At 40.4% G+C, this 14,843-nt stretch overlaps 1 protein-coding gene across 6 annotated transcripts in view; it reads right to left on the bottom strand.

Annotated features, from left to right (window-relative positions):
• Positions 1-14,490, bottom strand: part of LOC104606669 (ubinuclein-1-like) — a 47,614-nt gene extending 33,124 nt beyond the window's left edge. For 4 of the 6 annotated variants that reach the window (XM_010271985.3, XM_010271986.3, XM_088887660.1 and 1 more), the window contains exons 1-4: positions 13,937-14,487; positions 7,681-7,767; positions 7,457-7,549; positions 6,788-6,864 (exon numbers count right to left, since the gene is read on the bottom strand). In XM_010271985.3, coding sequence (XP_010270287.1) covers positions 6,788-6,864; positions 7,457-7,549; positions 7,681-7,767; positions 13,937-14,191 — 512 coding nt within the window. In that variant the 5' untranslated portion in view covers positions 14,192-14,487. Of the gene's footprint in view, positions 1-6,787; positions 6,865-7,456; positions 7,550-7,680; positions 7,768-13,936 lie in introns of all 6 variants that reach the window. The other 2 variants (XM_010271984.3, XM_010271987.3) reach the window with 1 other exon arrangement.
• Between the last annotated feature and the right edge of the window lie 353 nt (positions 14,491-14,843).

Below are 14,843 nucleotides of genomic sequence, written 5' to 3'. Positions count from 1 at the left end.
ATCTGGTCTCTTGTCAAACAAAAAGGCAAAAAAAAAAAAAAATTGTGGGAGTGTACAAGGGCAGTCATTTTGTAAAGTTTTAAGGGAAGAGGGGAATGCAAGAATATTTGAGAACAAAAAAAGAACAAAATAGTCATTCTCTGATAGACATCATCATGGTGAGAATTGCACATTGCGCTTTAACATGTGTAGTTCAAGGGAATCACAATGGATGACCTAGCTATTATTGAGTGGCAGGTAAGCTATTACAGGATTATCTATTAAAAGATAGCATAAAAGCATGGAACGGAGTTGGAGAGCGGGTGGAACTGAATGCGGTTGGCCTAGCAGGGGGTTTGGTAATCCTATGGGAACCAGGGGTTTTTAGGAAGGTAGAGGAGTGGGTTGGGATGCATTCTGAGTCAGTCTGCTTGCAAGAGGTTAATGGGGTTTGGTCCTAGGGTGTGACAAATGTGTATGGGCCAAATAAGGAAGGGGAAAGAGGAGAGTTCTGGAAGGAGCAAAGAAGGGTAAGGCAGAGCTGGGAGGGGCCGTGGTGCTTGGGGGGGATTCAGAAGGAGTGAGATGAAAGGGGGAAGGGTGAGGAGACTGAGCTTCATTTGGAGATTCTACTTCTTCCTATTTGGGATCCCCATTTTCCGCCCATCCTCAACTACACAGATCTCTGTTTGGCCAAAGTTCAGAGGAAGCAAGAAAGCTAAAATTATCTGGAGCTGCACCCCTTTTGCAGTCTGCTAGTCTCTGTGGTGGGAAAGGAACAGGAGGCTCTTTGAAGGAAAGGAAAAGAGTATCGAAGTGATTGTGGCTTCAGTTGGCAAACTTATCACAAATTGGCCCTCTCCCTTCAAGAATTGAGTCATATCAGTACTTCAGATTTTGTAGAGAATTTCTGGGACATTCTTGAGATTCAAGCCTGTAATGTGAATCATTTTAGTCTAGTCTGATGTACTTTTGTTCTCTAGTGTGTGTCTGTCATTTTGACACCCGATTAGATTATACCTATTTTATTTTTAATAAAAGATTTTCTTCATTACTCTTCAAAGAAAAATGGAAAAGAGTTGGAGGGTTTCGAAAGCAGATAGAAGGAAGTTTAACTTTGATGGTTGCAATCTAGGCAACATGGGTGCATTGGGCATGGGGGGAGATATAAGAGATTATAAGGACAAATATATTATGCAAGTTCTCAAAGCCAGTGGGTTTTGGAAATTCTTTAAAAGCAAAGTTGTTAGCTCTCGTTAAAGGCTTAAAACTCACATTCATGATTTGCTGGACAGATATACTTGTTAAAGGTGACTTTCAAGTGGTTATCCATTGTGTAACATCTCAGGGAAAAAAATCCCTTGAATGTTCAGCTTTCTAACTAGAGAAGCAAGAGCAGTAGCCAAAAGCCTGAACTGCTCCTTCAGGTAGGTTGTCCCTAGGGCTGCTAAAAGTTTGGCACTTTCCAGGTAGAAAAAAGCATTACTTGGGAGAATTTAGTATGGAGAATGCCCAAGCCAAGGGAAGTTTTGTACAGAATTTTACATAGTAAAGTACTGATATGATCAGCTTTAGTTGTTTGTATTTGTACATTACCACCCATCTTTTCAGATAGTAAGTAGATTTCGCTTTCTTCAATAAAATCCTATTTTTCTGTTTTTTTATCAGTAAAAATCTTTCATTAATAACAGAGAGATTAAGATACAATAGCTAAAGATTGCATAGGAAATTGCAATCTCCAGCAATCAGTTACAATTCTGCCCTATACAATGAAGATCTATTTGCCCCTTCTTGCTAGGGTATCTGCCATCCCATTTGCATCCCTTTTAACCCAACCAAACTGAGAGTTGAACTTCCTTGCAAGTGTGTCAATTTCTCTGAAAATAAACTTGAGCTTCCAAGGTGCTGATGTGATGTTTTTGGCCCAAGAGATGACCAATAGAGAGTCTCCTTCAATTTCTACGTCTGTTGTTCCTATCTGCTCAGCCATCTTTAGACCTTGAAGTAGGGCTAGAGATTCAGCCTGTATTGAGTCACCATAACCTATTGGACCAGAGTAGAGTGCCACCACCACACCCAGATAATTTCTAAACACACCCCCTATGCCTGCCCTTCCAGGGTTGCCAAGAGAACTCCCATCGAAATTCAGTTTTAGTTTGTTCTGTGCTGGTGGCTTCCATTCCATGCTTACAAAAACTTTGGGTACATCTGTTTGTGCTATTTCAGCCCATTTCCTTAGTATCTCATTCGTGGAGTAGTTTCTAAAAATCTCCATGGTCTTCACCCAATGTGCAGTTCTGATTTTTATGGCTTCAATAACTTCCTCCATTGTTTTGCTTTTTCCTGAAAAGATTCTTAGGTTTCTTTCCTCCCAAATAGTCCATACTGTAGCTGCTCTCACTACCTTCCATATACATTTTCCCGTTTTCTTCTGTTGATACAGGAAAGAGGGGCTGAATAGATTTACCACATCCTGTGGGGGAGCCCATCTGCATCCAAAGAGAGAACAAACAACATTCCAAATACCAGAAGCAAAAGAGCAGGATAATAGCAAGTGGGTTAGAGTTTCACCACATCCCAAACAGAGGACACACACATGAGGAGAGAGGCAATTGTTTGGCCTCCTTTTCTGTAGCACATCACAGGTGTTTACCTTCCCTAGGAACACTTCCCAACAAAAAGCTTATAGTTCACCCCCATATGGTTAATATGAGTGAGCAAACCAAACAAAGATGCACAGGAAAATAAACCATCAGAAGTTGGGGACCACACTCTACAATCAGCTATAGATTGGTCCAAGTAGACCCTCTCAAGTGTTGAAATCAACAGCACTAGAGATTCACACTCATTTTCCCTCAACCCTCTTCTAAAGCCAAAATCCCAAGAGATCCCTGATTCTGAAAGCACACCAAACCTAGCAACAGGTTTGTTTTTATAGTTTGATAAAGAGTAGAGGTCTGGGAAATCGAACATAAGAGGCACATCCCCAACCCAAAGGTCTTCCCAGAAAAAAAACTTTGTTGCCACAACCAACATCAAACCTGATCAATTGAAGAAAAGTTGGATATACCTCAAAGATTGCCTTTCAAGGAGAGGATGGAGCTGCATTGGGAGCTAATTTTGCATTCCAGTCGTTATCTGCATCCCCATGTAAGCTTTTAATGACCCTGTGCCACAACCTTTCTTCCTCACAAGGGAATCTCCATAGCCATTTCCCTAGGAGGGCCTTGTTTCTCTTTATTAGTTCCCTATACCTAATCCACCCTTGTCCTTAAGGTAACAAACTTGCTTCCATTTCACTAAATGATCTTTCTTTTCTTCACCTGGCTCCCACAAAAAGTCCATCATAATCTTCTCCAATTTCCTAGTTATTTTCACCGGGATCTTAAAGGTGGAAAGGAAGTAAGTGGGAAGGTTTGCAAGGGTTGATTTTAACAAGGTGATTCTTCCCCCCAAGGAAATATAATTTCTCTTCCACATTGCCAACTTCTTCATGAACCTCTCTCTACCACCAGTTTCCAGAAGCTTTCAGCTTTCGGATTCCCACCCAAAGGCATTCCTAAGTATTCCAGAGGCCAATTTTTCACTTCACAACCTAGCAGATTTTCCATGGCTTGGATATCCCCCCCTTCAATGTTGATTCCGGCTACACAGCTTTTTCCCCAATTGACTTTCAATTTGGAGGCCTGCTGAAATTCATCTACCAATCTTTTCAAATTCCTTAAACTGGCTTCATCACAGCTTTCACAGAAAATAATTATGTCATCAGCAAATTGCAAATGAGACACCACCACTTCTAATCTACCCATTCTCCAACCTTTAAACTGATTTTCTTGATCAGCTTTGGTGATTTGTCTACTCAAAACCTCAGCCACAAAGGTGAATAAGAATGGAGATAAGGGGTCACCCTGTCTTAGTCCTCTTTTAGCCTGGAAGAAAACCTTTGCTACCCCATTCATCAGAATAGAAAAATGTGCTGAGCTAATACATTTTAATCCACATCCTCCATCTTTAACCTAGCCCCATCTTTTCCATTAAATTCAACAGGAAGGACCAATCCACCATATCATAAGCTTTTTCAAGGTCCAATTTACAAATCAAGCCTTTGTCACCTTGTTTTCTCTTAGCTGCCACACACTCATTTGCCACTAAAATTTGATCCACAATTTGTCTCCCCTCTACAAAAGCTCCTTGGTTCTGAGAGATAATATAGGGCAGTACACTCTTCAACCTACCAGCCAGAACTTTAGCAATAATTTTATACAAGCTACCCACAAGACTTATCGGTCTGTAATCCTTAGGGGTTTTGGCCTCCTTTTTTGGCACTAAAGCAACAAAAGTTGCATTTTCTCTAGGCGATAATTTCCCTTCTTGATAGAACTCCACAAATACATCCATTAATTCATCTTTCAAAATTTCCCCACAATCCTGATAGAAAGCCATTGAAAATCCTATTTTTCTGTTGATCATCGAAAAAGATATATTTGATCACGCTTATTAACATGTATAACGCGCAACGGCTTGAGTGCTAGCGCTCAATCCATTGCTTGCTGCCCGTGATAACAGTTTAAGTGGCTGGACCAGATGACTTATCACTGTCTTTTAGTGAATAAGCCGTTAGGTAGTCGTAAGCTCCTTAATGGCCAAATAGCACATTAGGTTGACTACTATATCAATAAATAGTTTATTTTGTGTCTATTTATCCAATAAATGACAAAGCAACAAACCATTCAGTTCAGCCACTTCAGCCATTACCAAACAACCCCTACAAGTCAAAGATCGAGCAGAATGGTAGCCCGGACTGCTGAAGCAGATTGTATTGAAGGCTTAAAAGTTAGGAACAATGGCATAGAAATTGCTCTTCTTCAGTTTGCAGATGACACACTGTTTTTCTGCAATGCCTCTTCGGATCAGGTGACCAATTTAAAATACCTATTGTTTTGGTTTGAGGTCGTGTCAGGCTTAAAAGCAAATCTGGCCAAAAGTGAGATAATGGCAGTTGGTGAGGTAGAGAATGTGGCTTAGTTGGCTGATCTCCTGGGTTGCAAAGTTGGGTACTTCCCTTCTAAACACTTGGGTTTGCCCCTAGGAACCAAGTGCACCTCAAAAGCTAGTTGGAGACTTGGATTCCAGTTTTAGAGAAGGTGGATTCCAAGTTAGCCTCTTGGAAAGGCCGGTATCTAAGAGTGGAAAAGTAACTCTAAAAGTGTGTTAGCTAGCCTCCCATCTTTTTACATGTCTATCTTCCCAATTCCATCTGAGGTGGCAGAACAGATAGAAAAAAGAATGAGAGATTTCCTCTAGAATGGCTGGAAGGACTCTTCCAAATATCATTTGGTGAATTGGGATCAAGTCTGTAAACCTGTGTCTCATGGAGGTCTGGGTTAAGGAGGGTCAAACTTCTTAACAAGGCACTTTTGGGTAGATGGTTTTAGAAATTTGCTACAGAACCAAACAATCTTTGGAGGAAGGTTATAGCTGAGAAGTAAGGTCCTTGTAGCAATGGCCGGGAGCAGAAACTCCCCTTTCATCCTATGGGTGTAGTTTGTGGAAGGGCATCTCAAAAGTTTACAGCAGTTTCTGTGAAGGATCTTCAAGGTGGGAGATCAGAGGAAGGTAAGAATTTGGCTGGATTTTGGTGTAGTGACTTGGCACTAAAAGACAGATTTCCTTCCTTGTTTAATATGGCAGAAAACAAACTGGCTTGGGTGGCAGATTCCTATGAGGTGAATGGCAGCATGATCTGCTGGAGTCCTTTCACGAGAAGTTTTAACGTTTAGGAGATTGATCAGGTAACTGATCTTCTGGTTCTTCTTCAGAACAAAACATCTGGACCTACAGATAGATACAAGACTCTAGATGTTGGAAGTGGACTCCTACCGGGGTCTTCTCAGTCAAGTCCTTTTACAAGGGCCTGGTAGGAGCTCCGAGGGACCCTTTTCCTAATAAGATCATTTGGAGTTCTGCTGCACCTTCCAAAGTTAAGTTCTTCATTTGGGTGGTACCATGGTAGAAAGGTTCAAAGTATCGACACGTATCGGGAGCTTTCCAATATGCCCCTACAGAGGGTGTATCGGAGTTTCGACCGGTCCAGGGGGTGGACGGACCTTAAGCCGGCCCCTCTGAACCAAATTTGAAAAAAAAGGTGTACCGATATTTTGAACCTTGTGTGGTAGCCCTAAAGAAATGTTTGACCAAGGAAATGCTAATGAGAAAGGGATACACTGTCCAAGACAGGCTCTGTATGCTTTGCAATAGAGAGAAAGAGACTATCAGACATCTGTGTGTGCACTGTAGTCTCAGTTAAGGATCTGCTGCAAGAATGGGGCATTCTGGGCTGGTCCAGAAAAGAGAAAGCTTGTTGGTGAGCAATTCCTATGGCAATTAATGTTGGCCATTTGATCTAAAAGAAATCTGAGATTTTCTTAACAGAAAGCATCAACAGAATCAGGGGTGATAAATAGGGTAGTAGAGGATCTTAGAAGTTGGTTATCCATTCATACTGTATTTAAAAATGATGCTTTCTCCTTTTCTTTTTTGAGGGTGGATTTTTTTGGGAGGGCCTAAGGATACATACTGGTACAACATCTCATGTACAGCTCTTTTGTTTTAATTAACATATACTTGACTTTTCAAAAAAAAAAAAATCAAATATTGGGGGGAAATGAACCAACAAAATAGAATACATCTTCGGTGCTCCCCAGCCTCCCTTAAATGAAGCTGGGAGAAAAGAGCAGATACAATCTAGAACATGACAAACTTTAATTAAAGAAAGATTGTTAATAAGAAGATAATAAAAGAAACTCACATGCGTTCCAACTTCCCCCTATTAACAAAGAAACCATTGTGCTTCGTCGATGACTTATCAACTTGAAAATACTCATCCTGCATAAGGGACAAAAGGGCATTGATGATCATTTATTAATAACAAAGGTTCATCTAATGCAATTAAATGGATTGTTTTCTGTATAAAAAAGGTTATTTCAGTAGAAACTATGACAAGTTTTGATACATAAACAGCCAACAGCTGCTGCATGATGATCTAAATAGACATGCAACAAATGCATCAGTTTGAATCTGCATCTCCACTGGGAGAGATATATCTCATTACCAAGTCAGTACTGGGACATCAGCAAGGACCTACTATCCAATATCCCAGTCATACAGGGTTTTGGGAAGGTTGAAGTGGATATGGACCTAACCTAATGAAAATTTTGGCCCAAAGAGACGGATTTCAGACTCAAATATGCATTCTCATGCTTGTCAGCCTGGGTTTTTTTTCTTTTTGATTGGTAACAATAATAATATGAATATTTTCAGCACTCAATTAACCAATAACCATGATGAAATTAACATGAAAAGGAAAAGGAGAAGGCAACATGCTTGGCAGTTATGACTGTTAATTTTTCTATCTAGTTATAACAAGTAAACTACAAAGAAAAAAAAACAGTAATAAAACAAGAATCATGATACCAACCAGCTCAGTATCATCTATAAAAGAATCTTCTGTATCATATTGATCATCATCAGGAACACCATCAAGTTCTTCCTCATCACTACTTTCCTTACCCTGAAAAGAATAAGTTTGTTATATTCTGAAGAGTAATTCAGCAAACAGCAAGGGAATAGTCCCTTCAACATCTGGAACAATTAAACCAATGAAGCTTCAATATAAGATAGATAAAGAAGTATCGTCTGTACCACGTATAGACGTTCAATTTTCTCAATAACAGCACTAAAACGATTTCCTGGAGGTGCATCCTTCGACTCACCCTCTGCAGGTTGACCCTAAGAACACAGATATATACACACAACTTAGGCATTCAATAAAGGTAGGTTTAAAACAATTTCCTAGAAGTGGTGCAAATGGATCACACATCTTGATATAAATATGAAAATGTAAAGGCAGTTATAGATAACAACTGCAAGCACAGACTTACATGGACAGATAAATAGGAATATTGGTGGCAGTATACATAATCACTGTGATGACCAACGACCGTAACTGTTAGCCTCCGGTGGTACCTGGTATTTGTTCCGGATGATGACCAACGGCTTTGTTAACCGTCGCCAACGGACTGTTTCTTCACTGAGGAATCTTTCAATGACTTTCAGAGGGGTTAGATCAGAAAGGTGGGTAGCTCCGGGAAGGGAAAGGCTCGTAGATGGGGGAGGGAGTTTCAGGGCGATTGCTTGGCTGGAAAAAGGGAAGATAGGCACGGCAGAAGAGTGGAGCTTCACTTCACCTGTATCCATGGGAGAAATCGGAAGGTGCTGCAAGAGGAAGACTGGCTTTCCTGACTCGTACTGGTTCAGAATCTTTGGTCTTCCACTCAACCTGTGGAATGAGGAGCTGGTAAGGAAAATTGGAAATTATGCAGAGGCCACTTGGATTTAGACAACACAGTAGAGGCGAGAGAAAAGGTGGAATGGATTAGGGTGAAAGCATCCTGGAAAGGCTTCCCACCATCAGCAGAAAATGTGGTTGATGGGGAAAAGGTTTTTGTGGTTACAATTTGGCCTGAAATCCCTCCTGAGGTAGTGGCTCCGGCTTCAGATTATGGGGAAATGATAGAGGCGGAGGAATGTTGGATTCATAAATTTTTCGCAGGGGAGAGCATTTCAGCCAAAGTTAAGAGATGAATCAAAGGAAAAGAAGTGATAACGGTAAACCTCTCCTCAGTTGAGGAAGACGCAGCTCCAGCACCAGCGCCAGTTTCAGTTTCTGGAGAAGACAAAAGGTTGGTTGGGGCGCAGGACAGATTAGGTTGCTACGTGGCACCTGGGAGAGAGGAGGGGGCAGAAGTTGCAGAACAGGGCAGAAAAGTTTGTGCTAAGGACCATCGATCTTCTGAGAGAACCCTGAATAGCTCTGACATCCGCTGGCAGTCAGAAAAGCAACTTTATTCAAATTTCAAACTTGGAGCATGAAAAGGTGATCGACTTTGTAGTGGAAAGGTGTTTGAACAGAGCAAGGTGCCAATCAGCTGGTTTGTAAGGTCTCCTGCTGGTTGTAGCGGAGACTTGGGATCGAATCCCACCCGCAACTGGGTTGGGGGGATGGGCTAGCCCTTCAAAAGATATCAAAAAAAAAGCGAAAAAATATGAGAGGGTTTAAAAGGAGGGAAGACAGAAGCAGGACGAGGAAACCTCGTTATTATAGGTCTTGTAGCTCTGCCATGAGGAATCATAAGAGTGGCACATGGTCAAGGGATCAATCCAGGCACCTAAGCAGTGGCGGTAGAAGAGGGACACATGTAAACTCTCGCAGCTGGCTTAGACAAAAAGAAGCGGATCAGGTTTGGGCCAAACCAACAGAAAAACCCCTCTCTGACCCGACCCAAACCGAACTTCAGGGTGTTCCTAATGTTTCAGCAGTAGCTAGCAAGGCCTTTTCGGTGTTAACAGAAACTGGAACCAACTTATCAGAGCCAAGGAAACCCAGAGTACCCGAAGTCAAAGAAGATCACTTCCGTCAATCGTCTATCAAAAAAGGTGAGTCGAGTTATGGTCCCTTTGCACAAGAAGGGAAGCCAGGAGAAAGTTTGAACCCATGCGCATTCCCTCAAGAGGTAGCAATAGGAAACAATGATGCTTTAGAGTTAAGCCCAATTGCTCTGCTCCCAATGGATAGTTGGCCTCCAATGGAACAAAGGCAAATTGGTTGTTTTGGCATGGAAGCTCAGCAGGACCGGAACGATGAAGTTTCTCTTTGGGTGTTGTCGAAGCTTTTGGCCTTTAGGGAATTTCTTGGGGTCTCTTTTAAAGGCATGGAAGCAGAAACAATTTTCTTGCTCTTTGAGATTGAAAGACAGACACTAGAAGAGAAAGGTAAAAAAGGAAGAAAAACAAGCAGAGAGCTGTTTAGTCTCTCATGGGGCTTGAACGACAAGGTGGGAAGCTCAGCACCCTCAGGAAAAGAAGGAAGAAAAGGGCAATGAGAATAGTTTCCGAGGTATTTTTTAAGGAAAAAAGGGAAAGAAAATGAAAGCAAAGAAAAGAAAAAAAAAGAGAGAGAGAGAGAAAAAGAAAATAGAAACAAAAAGAAAAAGAAAAAGAAAAAGAAAAAGAAAAAGAAAAGAGAGAAGAAAAGAAAAAAGAATTAAAAAAGAAAAAAAAAAAAAAAAAGTTAAATTTGTTAGAAAAGGAATTCTTTTTGCTCTAAGAAAATGGACAATCTTAAAACCATTTCCTGGAACATTAGAGGGCTCAATTCAGGTCGGAGACCCGATATCCCCCTTACTCTTCATCTGCATCACCAAAGCTTTGAGTGTTATGGTTAATAGAGTAAATGGAGGAGGGTTTTTAGAGGAATTTAAGGTGGGGGAGGAAGTGGGGATACCTTTATTTCAATATGCAGACAATACACTTTTCTTTTTGAAAGCTTCTCATGATCAAATAGAGACTATTCACATGTAATCTGGTTTGAAGCAGTCTCAGGTTTAAGAATTAACATTTATAAAAGTGAAATGTTTGTTGTGGGAGAAAGGAAGAGACCTTCAGATTTTGGCGAGTAATGTTGGGTGCAAAACCGGCAAATTGCCCACAAAGTACCTAGGAATGCCACTAGGAAAGAGATATACCTCAAAGAAAATCTGGGCACTGGTGGTGGAGATGGTAGACAGGAAGTTGGCACTGTGAAAGACTAAGTACTTATCAAAAGGAGGAAAGCTGACTCTAATCAAAAGTGTGCTCTCCTCCTTACCCAACTTATTTACTTTCACTCTTCCCAATTCCTGAGGATGCAGCAAGGACAATCGAGAAGAGGATGAGAGGTTTTCTCTAGAAGGGGTGGAAGGAGGAATTCAAAATTCACCTAGTCAATTGGAATAAGATTTGTATGCCAAGGAAAGCTGGAGGCCTAGGGGTGAGGAAATTAAGAAAATTCAATTTGGCTTGCTTGGGGAAATGGTATTGAAGGTAGAGTGAGCAGTCCAACAGTCTTTGGAGAAGAGTGATTTTGGCTAAATACAGCTCTACTAACTTAAACTGGGACCTAGGAGAATCCAGCATATCCTATGGGTACTCAGTTTGGAAAGGCATTCAGAAATCAGCCTCAATTTTTAAAAAAGAAATCAAGTTTGAAATTAGTGACAGCTCAAAGGTGCTGTTCTGGAAGGACTGGTTGTGTGGGGAGTGCCCTCTGAAGGAAAGATTCCCAACATTGTAAAAAATAGCTCAAAATAAGGACTGTCTGGTAGCTGAGGTTTACTCTCATGGTAAAATTACAGGAGACTGTGGTGTCCCATTTTCAGAAGAAACCTGAATGATTGGGAAATAGTTCTTTGGATGGAGTTGATGCAAACCCTTAGCTCTTTCAGACCAGATTTCTCTAGGTCAGATAAAAATTCTGAGTGGGAGATCACTCGGGAGTTTTCTCTATTAACTCATTCTATGAAAGGTTAAAGTTAAACAGAGAGGAGGTAGGGAAGTTCCCTGAATAGAGAGTTTGGAAGTCAGTTGCACCACCTAATGTTGTGTTTCTGTTATGGACAGCCACTCTTGGAAAGTGCTTGACAGCAGACTCTTTGGCAAAAGGGGTTTGGTGGTGTAGCCAAGCAGATGCAGTTTATGTGGGTCAGTTTCAGAAAACGCAGAGCATCTGTTCTTTCACCGTAAACTTGCTAGTATGATATGGGGGAAAGCTTTTGGGCTGTTTGAAGTTAGCTTCTGTTTCCCAAAATATCTGATCTCACTATTGGGATGCTGGCAGCTTAAGGGTCTGTCCAAGAGAGGGAAAGTTTTGTGGGAAGTGGTCCTGGAAGCAGTAATTTGGTCTATTTGGTTGGAAAGAAATAGGAGAATCTTTGAAAGCAAATTCAATACAGAGGATACAATCCTAAAAAAAATTATAGGGAAGAATCTATTCATGGACTGCAATGCATAGACAGCTAAAAGATATGCCTTCCAGTTCTTTTTTTATCCTATAAATATTTTCGTATCTAGATCAGAAATGTAATCAGCTTGTGAGTTTCTTTCCCCTGCATCAATTTCTTTTTGAGCAGGGCTTTGTAAATCTTTTTGCTTCTTTTAATACATTACCTTTTTTCTCAAAAAAAAAAATATTATTATTATTGAAGGACTGATGAAATTATTACTGAAGTTGACATGTTATGTCATACAATCATAATATATGTATGTGAAAACCTATATGGAATACTCATGTAACAAACACACTCAAGGACTTAAGTCTAAGTCCCAACTAGCCTTACACAAACACAAATTTGTTGCTTTTTATGTAGCAAATGCAGAAACACATTGTGACAACTCAAATGAAAACAAACAAATAACTGTCCAAACAAAGGGGTAAAACAGCTGGTCTGCTAAAAAAATGATTTCATTAGTTGTAACTATTTAACCATTTAAATGTCATGTCTAACCAAATGACCAGAAAATGATGTCAGAAACATGGCTTTGAAAAAATTATGCATTGCAAATGGTGTTGTTGCACCTTTGTTATTGCTAATGGAAGACTCCATTTTAATGGACAAATGAATTACTTGTAATTGCAAAATGGAATCTTCAATTTGTCATAATCGCTGACATAAATTTACTTCTATTTTTGTATCTCTTTCTGGAGCCTATGGACCTCCACTTCCTTTATTTCTGCTCTATCTACAAGCAGTCATTGTACCATGATTTAATTATTGTAGTGGGGAGTTATAGCAATACAAATAATCTCCTCAATAGCATCCACATTAAAGGTGCCATGCATATAAAACATTCTGTTTCTCTTCATATTACTTGTCACCAAATCATGATATACAACTTAACTTAACTCAACTAAATCTTGTCCCAACCATATGGGGTCAGCAACATGAATCCTGTTCCACCAATCCACCACTCCACTCTGTTTAGTTTCAGATCCATTGTTAAATCATGGCCCTCAAATCATTTATCTACACCAACCCATGTCCCATTTTGTTCTACCCAGCTTCCCCTAGCCCATTCTATGCCCTTCAACTTGCAAACTGTTCTCGCTGATGGCGTAGATGATTTCCTTTGTAAGTGACCAAACCATCCTAGTCTATTTGCCATCATTTTATCATCTGTCGGGCTATTTCTAAATTCCAATGAATGTGTTCATTTTTTGCTCCTATCCTTTTTTAATTTTCACTCATCCATCTCAACATTATTTCTGCTTCTCATTTTTTGAACATGTTGTTTCTTCACTGACATCAACAAACCATGACGTGCATCGTACATAAGTCATCCTAGTATGGAATTTCAATTTCTTTCTCTTTTCACATCAACTTTATTAAGTCATCCTAGTATGGAATTTCAATTTCTTTCTCTTTTCACATCAACTTTATTAATCTCCTGCAGTCCTACTATACTGGCAGGTTCCCCTATCACACTGAAAAAATGCCTATAAAGCAATAACCGAGCATGCCCAGCAAAGGCAAGAAAACAGCACATTGGCAATGATCAAAATATCAATACTCACGATATTAGGTATTTTATCAGCCTGATGATTCTCAAACAGGCTGAGAAGGATGCCTTCTATCATCCCAAACGTTCAAAGCCCCCAAACCCTGTGTATTTCAGTGCATCCGACCCTTTGGATACAGATCGATATTTTGATCCTTGCACATTGACATTTACAAAAACATGGTCGAAAGGTCAACTTCATAATTTTCCCGTGCACAAACCCTATGAAAAGCAACATCTATCATAAATCCGAATACATAAAACTTATAGGCACCAAACACCAAAGCCAGAGACAAAATCTGTAGACCAACGACTGTAGCAATCATAGTTGATAAGCCGCTAAGAATGCCAACAGAAAAAATATCAAATTTGTCCCAATAGAGGACCAAGGTCCGCATGTTCTAGTTACTGCCACAGTTCAAAGAGACCATAATTCCAACACATAGCTTCAAAAAACGAACTTGCCCTTAGCTTCCAATGTGTTCATAAACCAAAGCGATCAAATCTGTCAAAATTAAACCCTTACCGGAGCAAGCCGAGACTCAAGAGCTGGATGAGCACCGGAGGGAGCCTCAGAAGCGGGAGTAGATTGACTCGCCTTGTTAGCTTCCTTGATCAGCTTCTTCCAAGACACAATAGTGGTCTCGCCGGGTCTAAGCTCAACGGTAAACCAGCGCCCATTCTTGGATGCATAAGTAGACGAAGAAGCCCCTCCGGTCTCTGGGGCGAAAGACGAAGAAACCCTCGCCGAGTTCGCACCACCGACATTCTCCTCCTCCATGGAAGCACACTAAACAGTTTTGAACGTCTAGGGCATTCGAATCGGAGTAGCAGACAACAACATTGAATGACAAGAAAAAATCGAAGATTTCTAGGACGAACGAGGAAGCGTGTGGCGGAATGAAGAATGAAACACAATTAAGTAGGGGGGCCTGGGAGGGAATTGGACGGGAAAGAGTCGAAAGACTCCAACGGAAGGGAGAGAGAATTGAGACTTACGAAGGACAACTGTAATTCTCTCTCTTCTTACGACGCCCTGGCCTGCGCGGGATCGGACTTAACCGCGCTACAATTTCCATCTCTTTCTCTCTCCTGTTGCGTATACATTTTTTTCCTTTTTTTTTTTTTGGCGTGTTGTATATATTATTTTTCTTTTTCTCCTTTATCTCCTCACTCTCGTCCCCCCCGCCCCTCTCTCTCTTTTCAGTCAAATATCCTTTTCAGTCATCTACCCTAAAAAATTTTAAAATATGAAAAGAAGACCTCTATCTCTAGGGTGTGAACGTGCTCCCTTTCCAGCCTCCGGTTAGGGTTTAACATTCGATTTATTCGATTAAAAATTCAATCAAATAAATCAAAATTTTAAAAATCAAAATAAAAAAAATCAAAATTAAACCGAAATCAAATTACAAGAAAACCAAAATTTTCGATTT

The sequence above is a fragment of the Nelumbo nucifera genome, chromosome 5 (assembly GCF_055504915.1).
Source record: "Nelumbo nucifera cultivar China Antique chromosome 5, China Antique-T2T, whole genome shotgun sequence".
NCBI lineage: Eukaryota > Viridiplantae > Streptophyta > Magnoliopsida > Proteales > Nelumbonaceae > Nelumbo > Nelumbo nucifera.
Note: the sequence above shows the minus strand (reverse complement) of the source record. Positions and strands in the feature narration are given on the sequence as shown.